This window comes from Bos indicus, chromosome 15 (assembly GCF_029378745.1).
Source record: "Bos indicus isolate NIAB-ARS_2022 breed Sahiwal x Tharparkar chromosome 15, NIAB-ARS_B.indTharparkar_mat_pri_1.0, whole genome shotgun sequence".
NCBI classification, from domain to species: domain Eukaryota; kingdom Metazoa; phylum Chordata; class Mammalia; order Artiodactyla; family Bovidae; genus Bos; species Bos indicus.
The window spans coordinates 54,717,459-54,739,384 of record NC_091774.1 but is presented as its reverse complement, the minus strand read 5'-3'; the positions used below and the strand labels follow the sequence as shown (position 1 = coordinate 54,739,384).

The window sequence follows — 21,926 nt, the reverse complement described above, 5'->3', positions numbered from 1 at the left end:
AATCTCTGCCCTGCTTTCCTCAGTAGGTAACTATATTCAAAGGACAATGTGTTAAAGTGCAAAGGATTATTATTAGTAAGGATTTCTGAAAGTAAAAGTTCTTACAGAATGCAAGAAAGTGCCTCAAAACCCAGTTTTTGAGAGAAGTTGGCTACAAACTAGATAGATGTATTAGGATGATAATCACCTTAATACAACAAAAGTCAAAAACAGTAGCCCTCAGAATTAAGCTCTTTATTCGTCTTTCTTGTTTCAAAGAGTCACGGCAGTTCTTAAACAGTAGAGAGAGCATTCCTGGCACGTGGTAACACAGAGCAAGGCACACTGGAAAACACTGAGCCCCAGCATCTCCCTGGAGGAGTGGGAGTTAGAGAAAATCCAATTAGGGACAAAGGGGAAATGCCAGTGAAATACGAACCCCAAGTCAAGGCTTGGCTTTAGACTTGGGCTGGGATGCTGTGACATCCAGGTAGGAACATGCTCAAGCCAGAGAGCAGCTCATTCCAAGGAAGGGCTGTGACTGGCCTGGGTGTAGCCCCAACAGAGATTCATTTAGGGTACGTGTTCAGCAGGCTGAGCACATCAGCCACAGAGGGACACAACATGCTCCTCCTGTGGGGAAACGTGCCCTGGCCTCTCAATTGGCTCCAGAAGTCCAAGAGTCTTTGACTCCTTTGTTCACTCAGCACAACTTTACTGCTGCCTATTCTGTGCCAGGCCCTGTGCTGGGTGCAGAGGACAAAGCGAGGAATCAGACACAGTCCTTACCATCAGGGAATTCAGAATATGCTAGCAATATATCACAAAAATAAGTCATGATTCAAGGTAAAAAGGATGCAGAAAGGAAGCAGACAAACTTGGTCCTCAAGGCGTTCACAGCCTGGCGGAGGCCTATGGGCAGCCTGTGCCAAGGACCAAAGAGAGGCCCATGCCGTGTGCTCCGGCAGCACAGGAAGGATGACATGATAGCTGCTGGATGATACAGTGGGGAAAACTCACAGCTTCTTAGAGAAGACTGAACAGCCTCAGTTGGCCAACATGGAAGGAATGGATCCTACTGCCTTGGGCGGGGGGCTGTGCAGCTGTGGGCCGACTTCCATGCATCCCTCGGGCTACCCAACAGGGAGGGGGTAAGGCTGTTTATCTGTGGATGTGGCTGCATGACAACCTGTGGATATATGAGGGGAGACTGGTGACCAGGAGAAACAGGTCCAAATAACAAGGGCCTAAGGTAAAGGTTAGGGCTTCCCTTGTAGCTGAGACAGTCAACAATCTGCTTGCAAGGCAGGAGACCTGGGTTAGATCCCTGGGTTGGAAAGATCCCCTGGAGAAGGGAATGGCAACCCACTCCAGTATTCCTGCCTGGAGAATTCCACAGACAGAGGAGTCTTGTAGGTTATAGTCTCTGGGGTCACAAAGAGTCGAATGTGACCGAGCGACTAACACACACACACAGAAGGTAAAGGTTAGGAGCCTAGACTGAATAAAGCAGGAGGCAGGGAGCGTGAGCAGGACCGGCAGGCCGAGCAAGTGGGAGGCTAGTCTGGGTGTACACCAGCAGACAGAGGGGCCTACTGCGCCTTCCTGCAGTTCCGGTGGTGGGTCATCTGTGCTCGATGGGTCAATCCCGAGGGGCCAAGGATGGGGGAGAGCCTCTCAGGCCAAAGATCACAGCCTAGCCAGTCCTCTCTTCATGGCACCTAGTCTGCTTTTCTCTTTTCTTCACAGCTGCCTTCACCTGCTCTATCTTTCCCATTCTCCCAACCCAACTGTGGCTGAAATCGGTTCAGTTAGGAGACAGTATCATGGTATAGGTCCCAGGGCCCTCAAGACCTTGGGTAACTGACACTACAGCTGTTTTGGATGCTCACCTGGCACAGAGACAAGCTTCAAGTTACAGGGTTGGGTTAAAACTTGTCTGCAGCTCCACCTGTGCAGGCTTCTTTCCCTCCCACACATTTTGTGGAACAGCTCTGGCCTGTTGTCATTTCTTCTTCACAGCAGCCACCACCTACACCATCTCTCCAGCCTGGGCTTCCTGTGTGTACCCCTTTCTCCCCCTTCCTAAAGGTGTCAGTACTCCTCCCTGCTGTGCTTTTCCTTCACAACTGCCATCACCCCTCTGTTCTGTTCTCTAATCCTCATTGTGGATTACCCCTGTGCCCAACCCTCTTTTCCTGATATTACTGAAATATGCTCAGACCTCCTTCACCTATTGAAGAATTTCATTGCTAGTCACCGAGGAGATGCAAACCTGAAGCCAAGGGGAAGGAGAAAGGGGAGGGCACTTTAAAGATGGATGAGACTTCCCAAGAGGACTGGGCATCTGGGGTCCACCCTGGCATGTGGCTGAGCTCCGTTCCTTGACTCCCTTCTTGGATGGTCCCAAAGAACCTTGTATTCTCATTTTCTCCATCCTTTAACTCTGGTTTTAGAACCTAGCCATCTTCTCTACTCCTGTCAATTTGGGGTATGGTGCTCAGGAAAGCTTTGCTGAACAAGGAGTTTCTACAGTCAGGAGGGGCTGCCCTTTCAATCCTCCCCTCCCCAGTTCCTCCCTGTACCACCGACGCTGCCCACTCTGAAATCGCAGCCCCTGCCACTTGCCAAAGTGACCGAGGTCTTCTCTGACAGCAGCTTCATATAGAGAAGAAGAGAGGAGTGTTCATTATTTCAACCAACAACTGAAGGTCCTACATGCCAGGCTAAATGTAAACACCCTTTAGTAGGCAATGAGGAGCCACAAGCAATTTTCAAGCAGGGATTGGCAATTAGAAAGTACCTCACATTATGCACAGGTACTCAATTATGGAAACATTTAGATAAATGTATAAATGAGTGAGTGAATGATCATAACTGTGTATTAACTTCAGCAAATGTATGAGAGGTTAAGGGGATTTTTAAAAGCCCCTCTAAGCCCTGGGCTTAACCCATATGCTAAAGTAGGTGAAGTTAATCTCTACTTTCATCCTATAGGACTCTTTGTCATCTGACTGGTACAACTGCATCCCCCAACTTTCTAGGCTGTGTTCCACGACAACGACTTACTCTCCAGGGTCATTACTCAGCACCAAACATATTTACCTGCTGCCTGTTTAAGGCATTATCCTCCAAAAATAGGGACAAAAAAGGTAGCTCTCACAATAAGAGTATCTGTCACAGTAAAAGGCTTATGGAGGAAATGATCTAAAATAAGAGCAACCATCTGCTATCATCTGAGAACCAGCAATGTCAAAGTTTATCCCAAATCTATTAGATAAAGAAGCATCTCTACACTTCACTAATAGTAGAGATGGTCCAAATTTCAGTAGGTCTGAACAAATATGCTTGATTCAGAGGTTTTTGAGTCCAGAGACCTTCTGAATGGTGACGACTGTCTCCATTAAAGAAGGCTGAGTGAAGACAACATTCTGAGAAAAACAAACAGCAGCTTGGACAAGTTCTGGGGCAGATGACTCCAGGCACAATTAAGATACAATTAAAATAATACCATCAGCGGCTACTATCACTCCCACTTAGAGCCCAATATCTATAAACTATCCCCCAGCTACATTTATTTTCTTCAATTTTATCCCTCTTCTAGCCCCCTAAACTGTGAACTCCTTGAGAGCAGCAATAGCAGAAAGTTTTGTCCGATGCTTTGAAGTCCTAACCCATGTTCATTTCTCATCAATAACTATCCTAATAAATGAACTTCAAGTTCATCTCTCATAGGAGTCATGCCAGCAGAAACATTAAGTACCATTATTGAAGATCACTGACATTGAGCATCTCATTTTCTCCTTCAGAGGTAATGCTTTCTGGACAAGGAAGGAAAGGTGGAGCAGAGCTGTAAAGCTGGAGAAGGTAAGTGACCTATAATTCTGCTGCTTGGCCCGATTCCTCTAGAACAGTGAGTCTGTAGAGCTTCGTGCATAATCAGAAGGATGTAAGTGCTTTTGTTATTAAAAACAAAACAGGCCACCTACATCTTCCTTTGTGCTATGACACCTGCTTGTAACCTTATACTTGGATGAGTGGCAAGTCATTTGAAAAGCGGAGCCTGCCTTTGAGATAAGAGTCCTACATACAGCCAGGACTTGCTGATCAGGGAGCATGCAGGCACACTGCCTTTCCTAGGGATGGGAAGAAGAGAAATCAGAGATCCGACCCTCTCCTTTTACAGATGGAGACCTGAGGCCCAGAGAGTACAGGTGACATGTCCAAGGTCCCAAAGCAAGCCAGTGGAAGAGCCAAGATGACATCATAGTCTCTCAGCTCACCGTTCAGTGCTCTTTTGAATGCAGTAGCTATGGCAAGATGTTCATTTTGTTCTCTGGAGAATGAGAAGTGAAAACAGGTAGGGAGCAGAATATTAGGTGTTTTGTTTCTCTGCAGACTTCAGTAACCTCTGTTATCCTGGCCTCCACTGTCCTGGCTGTGACTGCCTTCTACGGTAGCCTTCTATGCAAAGTTGGGTCCTAAGCGAATTACTTTTTACTTGGCTCAGAGTTCATACCAGGGGTGGAGCAGTCCCCTTGCACATGGCTCAGGATCTCTCGGTCTGTAAACAGGCGGAAGGCAATCTGCTCACACTCCTGCTTGGTCCCACATTCAAACAAACACCCAAACAAGCCCTCATTCTCCAGAGCAGCCAAATCAGAGTACCCACAGGGCCCGCAGTGCAAGATCCAGGGGCGGGACCAGCAGGCAGCCTCCAAGGGGCTCTGGTTGAGGTAGATGCCTAGGTCGACCCTCCGTTTCTTATTGGTTGGGTGTGAGTACAAGAGCCATGATTCTGACAGGGTTCCAGCTTCCGGCTCTGGTCTCACTGAGCTGCACAGCAGAGGACTCTGCTGAATGGCAGGTGCATCTTCGCCAGCAAGATTCTGGCATCCACCTGGGATCTCCAGGGGACAGAAACTCACCACACTGCCTTGACAGCCATGAGGGGGCTCACAGAGCTGATGGCTCAGGACTGGTTTCTGAAAGCATTCACCATGGTCAATGCTGAGGGCCTCTGCCCGGTGCCTGTTTGGTGTCCGGGCACTGCAATACAGCACAGGGTGGCCGGCCTTCCCGATCACCTCTGCCACTTCACATTCCACTGTCACCATGGGCTTGATAAGCCTGCCATGGTGCCATGTGGCTCCTAGGTCATCGCTATAGATCATCAGGGAATGAGGCCTAGCTCTATATGGCAGCCGAAAGCAAAAGAACCAGAACGGGATGTAGTAGGCATATGCAGGGATGATGAGCCTCCCCGACTGCAGCTGGATGCCATGACCTGGCCCCACAGCAAAAGTGGCCCAGTGTGTCACCTCTGGGCCAATGACCTCCTCAGTCAGGTCCCTCACATCACTCCATGAATGGCCAGCATCCTGGCTGCATATGAAGCAGAGGCGTGCAGCGTTCCTGCCTGACATAATCTGTTGACGCTCGGTGACATGGCCTTGCACACAGATGAAGAACAGGTACACGTAGCCACTCTTCCGCTCCCACACAGGACAGGGGTTCATGGTCCGGTGTCCAGGTAACGTGGCTTTCATCAGGGACTTCAGGGGTTCCCACTAGATGAGGGGAAGGGAGAAAGCAGGAGTGAAAGACTCATAGGGAGACATGAGGCTCATTAAAAGCATGAGTACTTCTCAGTTCAGTTCAAAAGCATTAGTACTTCTCAGTTCAGTTCAAAAGCATTAGTACTTCTCAGTTCAGTTCAAAAGCATTAGTACTTCTCAGTTCAGTTCAAAAGCATTAGTACTTCTCAGTTTAGTTCAAAAGCATTAGTACTTCTCAGTTCAGTTCAGTTCAGTCACTCAGTCGTATCCAACTCTTTGCAATCCCACGGACTGTAGCATGCCAGGCTTCCCTGTCCATTACCAACTCACAGACCTTGCTCAAACTCGTCTATCGAGTCAGTGATGCCATCCAACCATCTCATCCTCTGTTGCCCCCTCCTCTTATCTTCCATCTTTTCCAGCATCAGGGTCTTTTCCAGTGAGTCAGATCTTCATATCAGGTGGCCAAAGTATTGAGTTTCAGCTTCAACATCAGTCCTTCCAATGAATATTCAGGACTGATTTCCTTTAGAATTGACTAGTTTGATCTCCTCGCAGTCCAAGAGACTCTCAAGAGTCTTCTCCAACACCACAGTTCAAAAGCATCAATTCTTCACTGCTCAGCCTTCTTTATGGTCCAGCTCTCACATCCATACAGTAACTACTAGAAAAACCATACGTCAGCAAAGTAATGTCTCTGCTTTTTAATAGGCTGTCTTGGTTTGTCATAGCTTTTCTTCTAAGCTCCTCTATGCACGGAGCAAACACCTCTTAATTTCAATGCTTCAGTCACCATCTGTAGTGATTCCAAGAAAATAAAGTCTGTCACTGTTTCCATTGTTTCCCATCTATTTGCCATGAAGTGATGGGAGGACCAGATGCCATGATCTTAGTTTTTTGAATGCTGAGCTTGAAGCCAGCTTTTTCACTCTCCTCTCTCATTTTCATCAAGAGGCTCTTTAGTTCCTCTTCACTTTCTGCCATAAGGGTGGTATCATCTGTGTATCTGAAACTGATATTTCTCCCGGCAATCCTGATTCCAACTTGTGCTTCATCCAGCCTGACACTTCGCATGATGTACTCTGCATATAAGTTAAATAAGCAGGGTGACAATATACAGCCGTGACGTACTCCTTTCTCAATCTGAAACCAGTCTGTACTTCCATGTCTGGTTCTAACTGTTGCTTCCTGACCCATAGGAGGCAGGTAAGGTGGTCTGTATTCCCATCTCTTGAAGAATTTTCCACAGCTTGTTGTGATGTACACAAAGGCTTTGGCGTAATCAATAAAGCAGAAGTGGATGTTTTTCTGGCATTCTCTTGATTTTCTGATGATCCAACGGATGTTGGCAATTTGATCTCTGGTTCCTCTGCCCTTTCTAGATCCAGCTTAAACATCTGGAAGTTCATGGTTCACATACTATTGATGCCTGGCTTGGAGAATTTTGAGCAGTACTTTGCTAGTGTGTGAGATGAGTGCAATTTGCGGTAGTTTGAACATTCCTTAGCATTGCCTTTCTTTCGGATTGGAATGAAAACTGACCATTTCCAGTCCTGTGGCCACTGCTGAGTTTTCCAAATTTGCTGGCATATTGAGTGCAGCACTCTCACAGCATCCTCTTTTAGGATTTGAAATACCTTAGCTGGAATTCCATCACCCCCACCAGCTTTGTAGTGATGCTTCGTAAGGCCCACTTGATTTCACATTCCAAGTTGTCTAGCTCTAGGTGAGTTATCACACCATTGTGGTTATCTGGGTCATGAAGATCTTTTTTGTATAGTTCTTCTGTGTATTCTTGCCACCTCTTCTTAACATCTTCTGCTTCTGTTAGGTCCATACCATTTCTGTCCTTTACTGTGCCCATCTTTGCATGAAATGTTCCCTTGGTATCTCGAATTTTCTTGAAGAGATCTGTAGTCTTTCCCATTCTATTGTTTTCCTCTATTTCTTTGCACTGATCGCTGAGGAAGGCTTTCTTATCTTTCCTTGCTATTCTTTGGACCTCTGCATTCAGATGGGTATATCTTTCCTCTTCTCCTTTGCCTTTCGCTTCTCCTTTCTCAGCTATTTGTAAGGCCTCCTCAGACAACCATTTGCCTTTTTGCATTTCTTTTTCTTGGGGATGGTGGTGATCACTGCCTCCTGTATGATGTCACAAACTCCATCCATAGTTCTTCAGGCACTTTATCAGATCTAATCCCTTGAATCTATTTGTCACTTCCACTGTATAATCATAAGGGATTTGATTTAGGTCATACCTGAATGATATAGTGACTTTCCCTACTTTCCTTAAGTCTAAATTTGGCAATAAGGAGTTCATGATCTATGCCACAGTCAGTCCTATTCTTGTTTTTGCTGACTGTATAGAGCTTCTCCATCTTTGGCTGCAAAGAATATAATCAATCTGATTTCAGCATTGACCATCTGGTGATGTCCATGTGTAGAGTCATCTCTTATGTTGTTGGCAGAGGGTGTTTGTTATGACCAGTGTGTTCTCTTGGCAAAACTCTGTTAGTCTTTGCCCTGCTTCATCTTGTACTCCAAGGCCAAACTTGCCTGTTACTCCAGATATCTCTTGATTGTATCTTTACTTTTGCATTCCAGTCCCCTATGATGGAAAGGACATCTTTTTTGGGTGTTAGTTCTAGAAAGTCTTGTAGGTCTTCATAGAACCATTCAACTTCAGCTTCTTCGGCATTAGTGGTGAGGGCAAAGACTTGGATTATTGTGATACTGAATGGTTTGCCTTGGAAACAAACAGAGATCATTCTGTCATTTTTGAGACTGCACCCAAGTAATGCATTTTGGACTCTTTTGTGACTCTGAGGGCTACTCCATTTCCTCGAAGGGATTCTTGCCCACACTGGTAGATATAATGGTCATCTGAATTAAATTTGCCCATTCCAGTCCATTTTAGTTCACTGATTCCTAAAATGTCGACACTCATTCTTGCTACCTCCTGTTTGACCACTTCCAATTTACCTTGATTCATGGACCTAACATTCCAGGTTCCTATGCAATACTGTTCTTTACAGCATCAGACTTTATTTCCATCACCAGTCATGTCCACAACTGGGCATTGCTTTTGCTTCGGCTCAGCCTCTTCATTCTTTCTGGAGTTATTTCTCTACTCTTCTCCAATAGCATATTGGGCAGCTACTGACCTGGGGAGTTCGTCTTTCAGTGTCATATCTTTTTGCCTTTTCATATTGTTCATAGGGTTCTCAAGGCAAGAATACTGAAGTGGTTTGCCATTTCCTTCTCCAGTGGACCACGTTTTGTCAGAACTCTCCACCGTGACCCATCCGTCTTGGGTGGCCCTACATGGCATGGCTCATAGTTTCATTGAGTTAGACAAGGCTGTGGTCCATGTGATCAGTTTGATTAGTTTTCTGTGACTGTGGTTTTCATTCTGTCTGCCCTCTGATGGATACGGATTGTCTGTTTAGTCAAAGCTATGGTTTTTCCAATAGTTATATATGGATGTCAGAGTTGGACCATAAAGAAGGCTGAGCACTGAGGAATTGATGCTTTTGAACTGTGGTGCTGGATAAAACACTTGAGAGTCCCTTGGGTAGCAAGGAGATCAAACCAGTCAATCCTAAAGGAAATCAATCCTAAATATTCATTGGAAGGACTGATGCTGAAGCTCCAATACTTTGCCCACCTGATGCGAACAGCCAACTCACTGGAAAAGACCCTGATGCTGAGAAAGACTGAAGGCTGGAGGAGAAGGGGGTGACAGAGGATGAGATGAATGGATGGCATCATCAACTCAATGGACATGAGTTTGAGCAAACTCTAGGAGATAGTGAAGGACAGGGAAGCCTGGCATGCAGCAGTCCATGGGTCACAAAGAGTTGTACACGACTGAGTGACTGAACAACAACAACCACATAACTCAGCAATTCAACTTCTAGGTCTGTACAAAAACTAATAGAAAAAACAGTCTTGAAGAGACATTTACATGCACCTCCTTATTCCACAGCAGCATTATTCACAATAACCAAAAGGTGGGAGCAACTCAAGTGTCCACTAGCCGATGAGTGGACAAAAGGGGTGAATGGCTAAACAAACTGGATAAATGAAATAATAAATTAACATACAATAGATTATTATTCAGCCTTTAAAAAGAAATCCTGACATATTCTACAATATGGATGAACCTTGAGGATATTATCCTGTGAAATAAGCCAATCACAGAAAGACAAAATATTGCTTGATTCCACTTACATGAAATGTCTAAAGTAAACAAACTCACAAAGTACAGTATTAATCTCTAGGGGATTGGGGAGGGGGGAAATTAGTTGTTGTTCAGTGAGTATACAGTTACAATTATGCACTAATGAATAAATTCTAGAGACAAATAATGTAATACAGTTAACAACACCGCAATGTATACTTAAAATGGTTATGACAGAGGGATTTCCCTGGTGGTCCAGTGGCCAAGACTCCTAGCTCCCAAAGCAGGGGTCCTGGGTTTGATCCCTGGTCAGGGAACTAGATCCCATATACCACAACTAGTAGTTCGCATGTTGCAACTAAAGATGCCAGCTGCCACAACTAAGACCCTGTACAGCCAAATGAAAAATGATTATGATGGAAAGTATTACGTTAGGTGCATATTACCATAATTTAAAATGTTTTTAAAAGAACAAAAAAATCCGAAAAGTTTTTGAAGGGTTTAGCTGACCATCTATTTAACATTTAAGCAGCTATCAAAAAATAAATGCTACTTTTTTTACTGTAGGCTGCATTAAAAGGATACCAGATGGGATAGCCACTTCACTGCTGAGCTGGTCAATCTATCCTTGGGGTCATAAGTTCAGTTATGAGTACCATACTTTGCAAAAATACACTGATCTTCCACACCAGGTCCCAAGGACTGTAATCAGTTTTCAAAGGACAAAAAATCAAATCAAGACTGTGGCCTAAGGAGCTGCTAAAAGATAGAAGACCTGGAGGGTGTGGATACTGCTTTCAGATACATCAAAGAGCACTTCTCCACAAAAAGGGACTTTATAATGTACAGATGGACTTCCCCATAAGGCATAACAACAACAGGCAATTACAGACAAGTACAGAGGATCTCATTTCAAAAAATAAGTTAACAGTTGCCACATGATTAAGTTTCTAATTTGAGGAGTTGTGTAAGTAGATCCTTAATAGAAGATGACTAATGTTGAGTTCCTACTATGGAACTGGTATTATTAATTATATTTCACAGACAATGAAACAGAAGAGTCAAGTATTCACGATCACAGTCAATAAATGATAGGTCTTGCCTGACTCCAAAGCCATGCTCTTAACCACTAAGCTATTAGTAGCAACCAATGGAATACAGAAGATTTCTATATTGGGAAAGAAGCTGGGCTGATAATTCTTCCTATTTTAAGATTCTACAATTAAGTAAATGAGAGAATGAATGTGAATAAAATAAAGTGAAGAGAGAATGAGTTACAGTGGACACGTTTGTGACTGGATGTGACTACTGGATAGTGAGGTTATGTAACAGGTATGGTCTGATAAAAAAAACGTAACTGCCCAACTGTCTGTGGCAAAAAGCAGAGCAACAGAAACCACAGGTACTGCCTGTCCTGGAGGAAACAAAAGAGCTAGAACTTCAAGTTGGGCTGAAAGGCACCAGTGATATAAGCAGAGGTTCAACCCTGGGAGGCCATAAGAAAGACACATGATAAGGTATAAGAGCAGGGGATGGAAAGTCCCTCAAGTAAAAAACTTCCCCAAGAGGAAATGTGAGTAAGGCATTAAAAGCAGCCAGGGCTTGCTTGTAAGGTCCACCTTCAGCAGAACAGCATTTGCACTATAACAGCAAAGCAAAGCATCCCTAACGACATGAAGTTTTAAAGGTGAGACTTCTGAGAGCAGAAAAAGCAGTGCAGGTTAAGCAGATTAAAATAACTCATAAAAAATGTATGTATGTATGATTATGTGTGTATTTTTCAAATTCACTGTCTCACTTGATCCTCACTTCAGCCATCTCTGAGAGATAAAAGTCAACAATAACAAAATTGGGTTCTAAACTAACCCTGTAGTTCACAGCCCCAAGGGCAGTAACTATTCTCTCCCCCATTAAAAACACAGTAAAAATGTGCTACCTACGGACAAGGGCACTGACCCCAGTTCTCCATTTATTAAGTATGTGCCTAAGGCAAGTCACTTTCCTTCTTATAAAATGGGGATAATAATATGTACCTCACATAAAGCACAGAGAAGGCAATGGCACCCCACTCCAGTACTCTTGCCTGGAAAATCCCATGGATGGAGGAGCCTGGCGGGCTACAGTCCATGGGGTTGCTAAGAGTCAGACACGACTGAGCAACTTCACTTTCACTTTTCACTTTCATGCATTGGAGAAGGAAATGGCAACCCACTCCAGTGTTCTTGCCTGGAGAATCCCAGGGACGGAGGAGCCTGGTGGGCTGCTGTCTATGGGGTCGCACAGTCAGACACGACTGAAGCGACTTAGCAGCAGCAGCAGCAGCAGCACATAAAGCATGAAGGAAGACAAGCAAAGGGAAGAGGGGGGAGAATACAGATGTTGTTTTCCTCCCCCGTGTCTTTCGCTAGCTGTGGTCCTGAACAAGCTACCTACCTGTTGGAGCACCAGGATGCCTCATCAGCAAAACTGGACTAACAATGCTTACTGCTTTCAGTGACTTATGAGAATAAAAGAGAATGTGAATGAAAAGCACACCACATGTTGGTTGAACTGAATACACAAATCATGGAGGCCTCTATTCAGAGACTGGGTTTGAAGCTTGTTTTTACTGCTTTTTTATAGCTGTTTGACCCTGAGCAAATAGCAATCACTCTGAGCCTCAGTATCCTCATCTGTAAAATGTGACTGACAACAGTTCCTATGTCACAGAGTGGCTGTGAATTTCAATGTGCCTCTGGCAAACAGTAAGTATTCAATAAGGGAAAGCATTGCTTTTACTGCTTTTTTTCCCCCCTCCTCAGCTGAGACACAAGGCTTTTCCTGCACTGATGAAAAGGGCACACACTGTGACATGCTGTGAGCAATGCAGAAAATGAGACCCAGGCTCAGATCTGGGATAAGGAGTCACCTGTACTGATTGCCCAGTCCTTAATCCTCGCCTCAGCACCAGGTGGAGAGCATCCTCATCCTTGCTCGAGGAGCGCTTCTCTGCAAAGGCCAGGAAGGTGTGGGCAGGGGGCACGTAGATCAGGGCTGGGATCCGGTAGGTGACCCCTCTCTTGTCCTCCTGCTGGAACAGAGGGCTGCTGAAGGAGCATGATGTCACTTCTTCCATGACCTCTGCAAGGATAGGAGGGAGCTCAGTGTGTGTCCACATCCAAAGGCTCGCTGGGACACAAGTTCTGCTCTATCATTTCACTTCTGGAGGTCACTGGGAGGCAAAGATGTACCCAAACATTTATTTTTTATATACAAAAGTAACATCATGATCTCAATAGCACAAAGCAAGCAATATGCATTCTCATATAACAAGTCTATATTCCAGGCTCTGTGGGAATCCTGTGTAGCCTGTGTCAAGTGTCTCTCCAGAGAGATTCTGTATGTGCTTCTGCCAAGCATTCAGAGGTATTACCAGCCCGGATGGTTCCTAATAGTCAATTTCCTGGCTTGGAGTTTTTAGGCAATTCAGGCAATATAAATATAAACCCAAATCCATACGAGAGAATGCCTCTGGTTCAGAATTCTCCGGGCAAACTTTTCCCTTCTCTTGGAGCCTAGAATAAGAAGCAATCTTCTTTGTCATCTCTGTCAGTAGTAAGATTTCTTTTTCCTACTCCACTCAATCAGAGGATATAGATTTTCAAGGTATCTGGCTTCATGCAGGGATCTCAGTTCCAACCAGAGTCTAACACAGGTGGGCCTATGGTTTCATTCACTGCAATAGCAGGTATATTAAAGCCCAAGCTTTGAGGTAAAAGAGACCAGCAAACATCTAGGGCAGCTGAGGTCACGTAAAGGGGCTAACTTCTCCAGTTTTCAGTTTACTCTTGGTTTTTAGGCCCCTGGGGATTTCTCTTACTTTCTTGGAAATTCAACTATAAAAGGCTTTGTTATACTTATCCATCATTTACTTTACAGGTTAGCTGGCTTGCTATAATGCTTAAAATGGAAATCTCTAGGTACATTTCTCAGGTATTCAACTTCTCAGAGGCCCACAAAGGGAAGCCAGACAGATAGAATCAAGCTTAGAATGATTTTTCCTCTCACCATTTGTTGTCCAAGCCTTGTCTTCCAAATCATTTGTAAAAATAATCAGGCTGTAAGAATGAGACCCACAAGGCCTTCTTCGTTTATTTAATAAATATTTCTGAGTGCCCACTGGAATTAAAGCCATCAGGTAGGTGCTGAGGAGACAGAAAGGGATCAGAGGTCCCTGCCCACATCCAGGTGAGGGGACAGACATATATACATTGACAATTACAATATCATGTAGTAATTTCTACTTTAAGAGGTCAACACGAGAGCGTGCAGGAAAACAGAAAAAAGGCAACTGTCCAGATCAAGGCAGCAGTGGAGTTTTGAAAAGCTAATAAGTCAAGTGATCCCCTGTTTCATATCCTTATGCTCTGGGCCTGAGGCATTCAGATACCTTACTTCCTCACCTTCTTCAGCTCTATTCAGACATCGTCCAATCAGTGAGGCCTTCCCTGACAACTCCCTTGTCCCTCTCTATCCCCCTTCCCTGCTCTGTTCTCCATGCCACCTACCATCACCCATATGTTATACTTATTTAATATGCCCTACAGAATAGAAGTTCCATAAAGGGCATGTACATGTCTGTTTTATTCACTGCTATACCTCTAAACCTAAAACCCTGCCTGGTAATTCACAGGCTTGACAAATGTTCGTTGAATGTTTGAATGAATGGGTGAGTTGGATCTTAAAGGCTGAACAGTGGGTTAACCAACTGAAGGGTAAAAAGGAGAAGAGGAGAGGGAATGGATATGAAAAGCCTAAAGATCGCAGAAGCACACTATGAGCTGTGGGGATTCAGAGTAATCCAGTATGACTACAGTGAAGCGCAAAAGCTGTGAACGAAGATGGCACTGAAGGGGTCGGGCGAGGGCAAATCCTGGGAGGCTTCGATACCTTATTAAGCTGTTTATCCCATGGGTAGGGAGCCACTCAACAGGTTTTGGCAGATGAATGCCAAGATCAAGTACATATTTCAGACCACTCTTTCAGGTAGCCTTCTGGACAATGAACTGAAGGGGAAAGTTGCACTGCTTTGGGCTACAGGTTCCTAGTGTCAGTCAAGACAAGTTTGTCTTTCACAGCATATGAGTGATTTATTTAGCATGTGAATTCACTCAGCATGTGAATAATTCATTTCACTGGTTTCTAACCTCAAGTGAGAAGAATCACAGCTCACTATCCAAAAGGATGGGGAGGTGGCCTCCTAAGTCCAGAAGAAAAACTTCCCCTCACTCCAATTCTGGGTTCTCAACTGTCTTCCTCACACCATACTTGAGCACACCTCTCTCTTAATTCAGGCTCTCCTGCCAGACAGACAGGCTGTGTAATGGTTTAGAAAATAAGGTTTGGGCCAAGCCAGGACTACATGAACTTGGGCATGTAATTTAACTGCTGGACCCTAGTTTATAAAATTCAGTAGAATGGCTGAAAGAATTGAGGTAAAAAGTGTAAATGGCTGTTACAGGGCCCATGACACAGTAATGAGCTCAATATATGACAGCTGTTATTTTTGGACTGTCAATCACTACATATTCTAGTGTTACTCCTCAAAACCTGTGGAGGAGGAGGATGAAGACAACCACCATAATTACAACTACCCTTCTTTAAAGTATTTAAACCCCTCTGCCCCTCTGGGAGAGGTCATATTTTAAATTCTTGTAAGGATATGAGTTAATATCAACACTATTAATCATCAGCCTGAGATAATATCAACACTATTAATCATCAGCCAACACAAGACTATTGGTCAACATCAAAACAGAATGTGTCTGGGTGACAAGAATAAAGCACAGAAAAAGCATAGGAATGGGCAGGGAGGACCAGGAAAAAACGAAAGGGACAGGGAGTGGGTAGGGACAGGGAGTGGACAGAACTCGTAAGGAGAAGCACAAGTTCTTACTATGTGACCTTGCACTAGTCACTTAACCCAGGTCTTGGATTCCTTGCTTATAAAATGTGGATGAAATAATACTTACCTAAGATGACTGAAGAACCACTCAAAAGTGCTTCATAAACTTTAAGGCACTATGTAAGTAAAAGTATAAATTCAGAAGTCTTCACAATTTATGGTTTTGCTATCACTGTAACAATTAGAGTCCCTATCACTGCTTACTAACTATGCTGATCATGTTGATGGCAATGGTAACACACGTGGTGGCTGTGGCATCAATACCCAAACTATTTCACACAAACCATGTGCCAGGAGCTAGGGACAGAGAAAAATCAGATACAGTTCTTTTGCTTTTCAACTGTGCTTTGAACTGTGTGTTGGAGAAGACTCTTGAGAGTCCCTTGGACTGCAAGGAGATCTAACCAGTCAATCCTAAAGGAAATCAGTCCTGAATATTCATTGGAAGGACTAATGCTGAAGCGGAAATTCCAATACTTTGGCCACCTGATGCGAAGAACTGACTCATTGGAAAAGACCCTGATGCTGGAAAAGATTGAAAGCGGGAGGAGAAGGGGACGACACAGGATGAGATGGTTGGATGGCGCCACCGACTTGATGGACATGAGTTTGACCAAACTCCGGGGGTTGGTGATGGACAGGAAAGCCTTGCCTGCAGTCCATGGGGTCGCAAAGAGTGGGACACGACTGAACGACTGAACTGACTGGAGTTGTTCATTTCAGCAGAAAACTCAACATTATTAACTACTGCTCCACATAATCACCTTTCAATCAAGATTTCCCTGCTCTCTTATTGAGAAGTATAGTGTAACATGGACTTTAAGACTGACTCGGCTTTGACACTTACTAGCAAATCCAGTTTACCACTGAGCCTCAGTTTCTTCCTGCAAGGGAGATAATGCCACCTATTTCTCAAGCCTGAAGAATAACATAATTCCACAGACTCCAATTAATCTAGTGCAGCAAGCAGCCTCCAGTGAGCCCCAAGGGAGACTTCCCCATTTTATTCACGCCTAACAACTAATACTTAAGGAGCACTCATCATATGTTAGGTCTTTGAAGATCCCATGGTCCAAACTCCTCTCATGGTACACAATAGGATTCTCAGATCCACAGAGGGGAATAAACTCCTCTAAGGCCACTCAATGAGTCAGTAACAAAACCTGGACCAAGGCCCAGGACTCATATAAGTTTTAGTTCTGGGCTCTATGAAGCCTGTAGACCCTCTCCAGTAAGAAGTGTTTTCCCAGTCTCAGTTCCCTTCCATCGCAAAACAAGTTAGGCTTCAGTCGAAGGAAAACAAAAACAGAGCTAGCCAAGAATACCTTCTGGCTGTGTCTGAGAGATTAGCCCACTGGGGTGTCTCTGACCCAATAGACTGGATTTCCTAAATCCAAAGAGTGCTGCCGAACCTGTCAGCACAGTCACTTCGCCTCACGTTTTGGGAGGCCCTTTTCACTTTCATGCATTGGAGGAGGAAATGGCAACCCACTCCAGTGTTCTTGCCTGGAGAATCCCAGCGACGGCGGGGCCTGGTGGGCTGCCGTCTATGGGGTCGCACAGAGTCGGACACGACTGAAGCGACTTAGCAGCAGCAGCAGCAGCCAGTCTTCCAGCCACACTCACCTGCAGGGAACCCCGGCTCCTCCATCTCTCTCGGGCTGATCTGGGCGCTGGGTCAAGCACTCACGTCTCCGACACTGAAGCCCTGGAGAATGATCAAGCCCGGGAGACGAGGGCAGGAGAGAAACTGCGGACGGGGACACAAACCACGAAAAGTGAAGAAACACGGCGACAGAGACCTCGAGAGGCTGGCGGCGGGGCTGACAGATTGGGGAAGCCGAAAACAGCCGGTAGGAAAGGAAGTCCAGGAAGCTCAGAAGACGCAACCCGCCGGCGGTTGGGACCCGCAGTTGGCTGCGGCCTGGAGTCAGCCCCGCCCCCTCGGGGGGGGGCGGTGCAGCCGAGGCCCCGCCCCCTTCTTCCCCCGCCCAGTCCCTTAGCGGTCCAATCTGGTTCATTCCTCCTCTTTCAGGCCCCCAGTTCCGGCCCAGCGGTGGCTTGGAACTTGCCCCTCCCTCTCTTAGCACCCGACCCCACCCGCTCCAACTCAGGCCGAAGTTCAGTCTCCAACTGCCACACAGCTCCCTGGCTGCGACCCTCACCCTTCCACTCCGCCCACCTCCGTCTTCAGTCCGTTTTCCCCACGCCCTCCCCTATTGGTTGCCGGTCTGTTGATAGGCATCACCCTAAAACTTCCCTAGACAACTTGAGAGTCGAGCGAGAAAGTTCCGGATCTCAAAGGGGACGCCACTAAAATGTCCAGCGGTCCAGAGCATTGGGCAACCGACCCTTAGGAAAATAAAAATTTATATGTGTTATATACATGTGTGTGTGTGTGTGTGTGTGTGTGTGTGTGTGCGTGTACATATATTTTCAGTAACTGATAGTAGATTACAACCGCTGAACAAGTTAAAAGCCCACGTGTCCTTGTAGATGTGCACAATTGAATAAATAGGGAAGAAAGGACAGCTCTTCCTTTAGTTAAGAGTCTAATTAATGTAGACCATGCACAAACTGTTTGAACGCAGTATGGTTTATGCTGAATACCTGCTTACTTTCTGAGAGTCTGGAATTTTCAAACATGCCAGGCAGAGTGCCCAGGTAATCTGACCCCAATAAAAACTGTGGGTTCCAAGTTTCTAATGGGTAGGTTCTCTAGACAGAGACTAGGCTCGCATGCTGCTTTTGTGATGCTGGGTAAAGTGTGCTTAGTGTGATCCTTCATGAGAGGGAGTGGGCATAAGAAAGCCTATGCAAGGATTTTTTCAGACTCAGCCTGCAGTCTTATGATCCTGTGTGTGTCCTTACTACATTGCTGAAATCAGTGTTAGCCCTGAGTACACCTCTATGCCTGGTCCTCTGAGTACTTCTGATGCTGAGCAGGCCCCTATATGGCTTCTAGGCATGAAAGTCTTTTTGACCCCCATTTCTTATAAATAAGACTCCAGCCTCCATGGCCTGAGTTCCAAACAGCAGAACTATTATTAATTAAAGGTGGAACAGCCAGGAAACCACCTGAAGCAAGAATAAAGGGACCAAAGAAACTCATCAAGATTAGGAGATTGGACCGCTTAAGACCCTGATAAAGAAAGCTGAGCACAGAAGAATTGGTGCTTTTGAACTGTGGTGTTGGAGAAGACTCTTGAGAGTCCCTTGGACTGCAAGGAGATCCAACCAGTCCATCCTAAAGAAATCAGTCCTGGGTGTTCACTCGAAGGACTGATGTTGAAGCTGAAACTCCAATACTTTGGCCACCTGATGCGAAGAGCTGCCTCACTGGAAAACACCCTGATGCTGTGAAAAGATTGAGGGCAGGAGGAGAAGGGGACGACAGAGGATGAGATGGTTGGATGGCATCACTGACTCAATGGAAATGGGTTTGGGTGGACTCCAGTTGGTGATGAACAGGGAGGCCTGGCGTGCTGTGGTTCATGGGGTCGCAGAGTCGGACACGACTGAGCTGAAATGAACTGAAGACCCTGAAAGTGAAAAAGTGCAGTCCCTGGTTTGGTTTTTTGCCCTCCCCGCCCACTGCACATCACTGTGGATTTCTGCCAGTTTCTCGGCACTTGACCATTCTGCACCCAGGGCTCCCTGTCCCCATGGGGTGAAGTAGGATGGTGACTTAGATGTTTATATTCAACAGAGCTATAAAAAGGTAATCCTTCTCCTCCTCAAAGATCCCCCAGCATACACAAAGTCTTTCCTTAAAGCAGGAGAGGGAGTGAGAGGGAATGGATCATGAATTTATTTTTGCTTCAGTGGTTATCTGCCTGGACTCAACAAACTCCTAATACTGAATATTTTGGGTCCACTTGCTGCTGCTGCTGCTAGTCACTTCAGTCATGTCTGACTCTGTGTAACCCCACAGACAGCAGCCCACCAGGCTCTCCCGTCCCTGGGATTCTCCAGGCAAGAACACTGGAGTGGGTTTCCATTTCCTTCTCCAATGCATGAGTGAAAAGTGAAAGTAAAGTCTCTCAGTCGTGTCCGACCCTCAGCAACCCCATGGACCGCAGCCTTCCAGGCTCCTCCATCCACGGGATTCTCCAGGCAGGAGTACCGGAGTGGGGTGCCATTGCCTTCTCCATTGGGTCCACTTAAAAAGCTTTATATCCTTATTTCTGACACCACTTATTTCAGCTTTGGGGAAACCATTACTCATCAGTCAGCCATACTGCCTTCAACTGGGGCCACAGACTTGCTTGCCTCATTGTCAAAACATCCTTTCATTCTCCTGCTCTGAGAATTGAGCTACAACCAGTCAGACAGTGTGTTTCAATCTCACCTCTTGTTGCTTAGCCTCAAAACATTCATTAACATGTAGGACAACTAGAGGCCCTTACTCCCCTCCTCACATGGCAGCAGTTGCTACCAGGCCCCCAGTTATCCTCTCATATCACCTGGCCCTTGACCTTCCTCTTCTGGAAAGACTTGTCTGTCAGGATCCCATCCTTGTTACCAAACTATCAAGAGTAGCCCATGAAGGGTTTCAAATTTTATCCTCCTTGCAAACAAGTTAACCTACTTTTTTCATGAAGACTGGCAGATGACATGAGACTTCTGGATCAAAGAACTTTATTACTTATGATGCAGCAAACAGCAATGGACAGGTTTGTGCTAGTTCCCCATTCCCCTTCCCCAACAAAACTGACACAGGTAGGCCTAGATGGGTGCCCACATGCGCAGTAGGTTGTGTCATAAGAAAAGAACCCTGAGCTTGGGGGGAGTCCACACTTTTAGTGAACAGTAAGCAAACCGGCTCCAGGAAAGAGATATTACTTCCTCTCCCTAGGCTGCTCACTACCAAGAGAATACTGAGATTTGGCCCAGAAGAAGTGGCCAGGGTCTTTGCATTTACATGAAGAACTTGCAGGGATGGGCTCACGGCTTGTGGCAGATTGCCTCTCCCAACACTCATTCCCCAGTGGGTCACCTTTGACAGCATTATACACAAAATCCAGGGCACTAAGCCTGGATACTGAGTACTATTCGATATTAATCAACTGTTTCCCAGAGCAGTTTGTCAGTCACAAGGACATCTCCCTCAAAGAGCCAAAGCTCCCTTACAGCAGCCAAGATCCACTGCAAAAAATTTGGAGAGTTTTACTGTTGTCTCCGAATGGATCTAAGGGTGGCATGATAAGCAGCAGGAGGGAGCTGGCTGCAAGACAATCCAACACCTGCCATCCCTCCTCACCCAAGCAAACCAAGGTTTCTAACAATTCACCTGGTTTTTGTTCACAGAAATAGGGAATTTCCCTCCTTTCACTCTTGTGTAGATGTGTGTCTCTGTAACTGCTGTCTGAAAAGAAGAGAAATCTGCTGCCCACCGGGGAAGAATGTTAGTGTTCATGGTTACAATGGGGCAAATCTGAAGCTGATTGCCAGATTAGTCAGAAATCCTCCTGCTCAGAGAAAAGTGAGCACCAACACACACCTTCTGAGCAACTGTCTTTAAACCTACTTCCCAGTACTAGGAGCCTACAACCACCTCCCCAATCTTCATTAGCAGGCAATAGTATATTCAAAACATTCTGAGAAGGGGGTCACAGAGAACACCAGACTGTCATAAAAGTTCTATGGTATATAACAAAAGGCTAATTCTTCAAGTATCTGTGGATAGCAGAGGAGTCACCTGAGCAAATGTGCTTTCAGGCTGGATTGTTAAGTAATAACATTAGAGGCTGTCTGTGGGGACAGGGCACATTTTATAAAAAAATATTGTGATATTATTAACAGAGCTTCCCTGGTAGCTCAGCTGGCAAAGCCACCTGCAATGCAGGAGACCCAGGTTCAATTCCTGGGTCAGGAAGATCTGCTGGAAACGGGATAGGCTACCCACTCCAGTATTCCTGGGCTTCCCTGGTGGCTTAGCTGGTAAAGAATTCACCTGCAATGTGGGAGACCTGGGTTTGTTCCCTGGGTTGGGAAGATTCCCTGGAAAAGGGAACTGCTACCCACTCCAGTATTCTGGCCTGGAAAATTCCATGGACTGTATAGTCTATGGGGTAGCGAAGAGTCGGACAAGACTGAGTGACTTTCACTTTTCATTATTAGTAGAAGCTTCCCCAGATATTATAACTTTCATCAGGGAAATAAGGTTTGGGTCAAGGGTAGCCAGGGGTGGTGATAAGAGAGTTGGTGTTAGAAAGCTCTAAATTGAGTAGGAACTTGGACCCAGAGAAAAATACAACTG

The 21,926-nt window shown here is 45.5% G+C and overlaps 1 protein-coding gene across 4 annotated transcripts; it reads right to left on the bottom strand.

Moving 5' to 3' along the window:
- Window positions 1–219: 219 nt before the first annotated feature.
- NEU3 (neuraminidase 3) lies at window positions 220–17,730 on the bottom strand. Of its 4 annotated transcripts, none has more exons than XM_070803898.1 (4): window positions 17,291–17,730; window positions 13,768–13,904; window positions 12,629–12,840; window positions 220–5,549 (listed from the first exon to the last, which is right to left on the bottom strand). In XM_070803898.1, the coding sequence occupies exons 1-4, from the start codon at window positions 17,683–17,685 to the stop codon at window positions 4,470–4,472; spliced, it is 1,824 nt and encodes a 607-aa protein (XP_070659999.1). In that variant the 5' UTR covers window positions 17,686–17,730; the 3' UTR covers window positions 220–4,469. The 4 variants fall into 4 exon arrangements, with proteins under 4 accessions (XP_070659999.1, XP_070660000.1, XP_019830850.1 ...); XM_070803899.1 differs by lacking the exon at window positions 17,291–17,730 and adding an exon at window positions 15,732–17,266; XM_019975291.2 differs by lacking the exon at window positions 13,768–13,904 and having other exon boundaries at window positions 17,291–17,458.
- Between the last annotated feature and the right edge of the window lie 4,196 nt (window positions 17,731–21,926).

Excerpts from the sequence above, each read along its gene's own strand:
- NEU3 (XM_070803898.1), bottom strand. The coding sequence starts at position 17,685 with ATGAACCAGATTGGACCGCTAAGGGACTGGGCGGGGGAAGAAGGGGGC. Across the intron at positions 12,841-13,767 it reads CAAGGCTTGGACAACAAATG|AGGTCATGGAAGAAGTGACA; the intron begins GTGAGAGGAAAA and ends CTATCCTTGCAG. Across the intron at positions 5,550-12,628 it reads GGACTGGGCAATCAGTACAG|TGGGAACCCCTGAAGTCCCT; the intron begins GTGACTCCTTAT and ends CCCCTCATCTAG.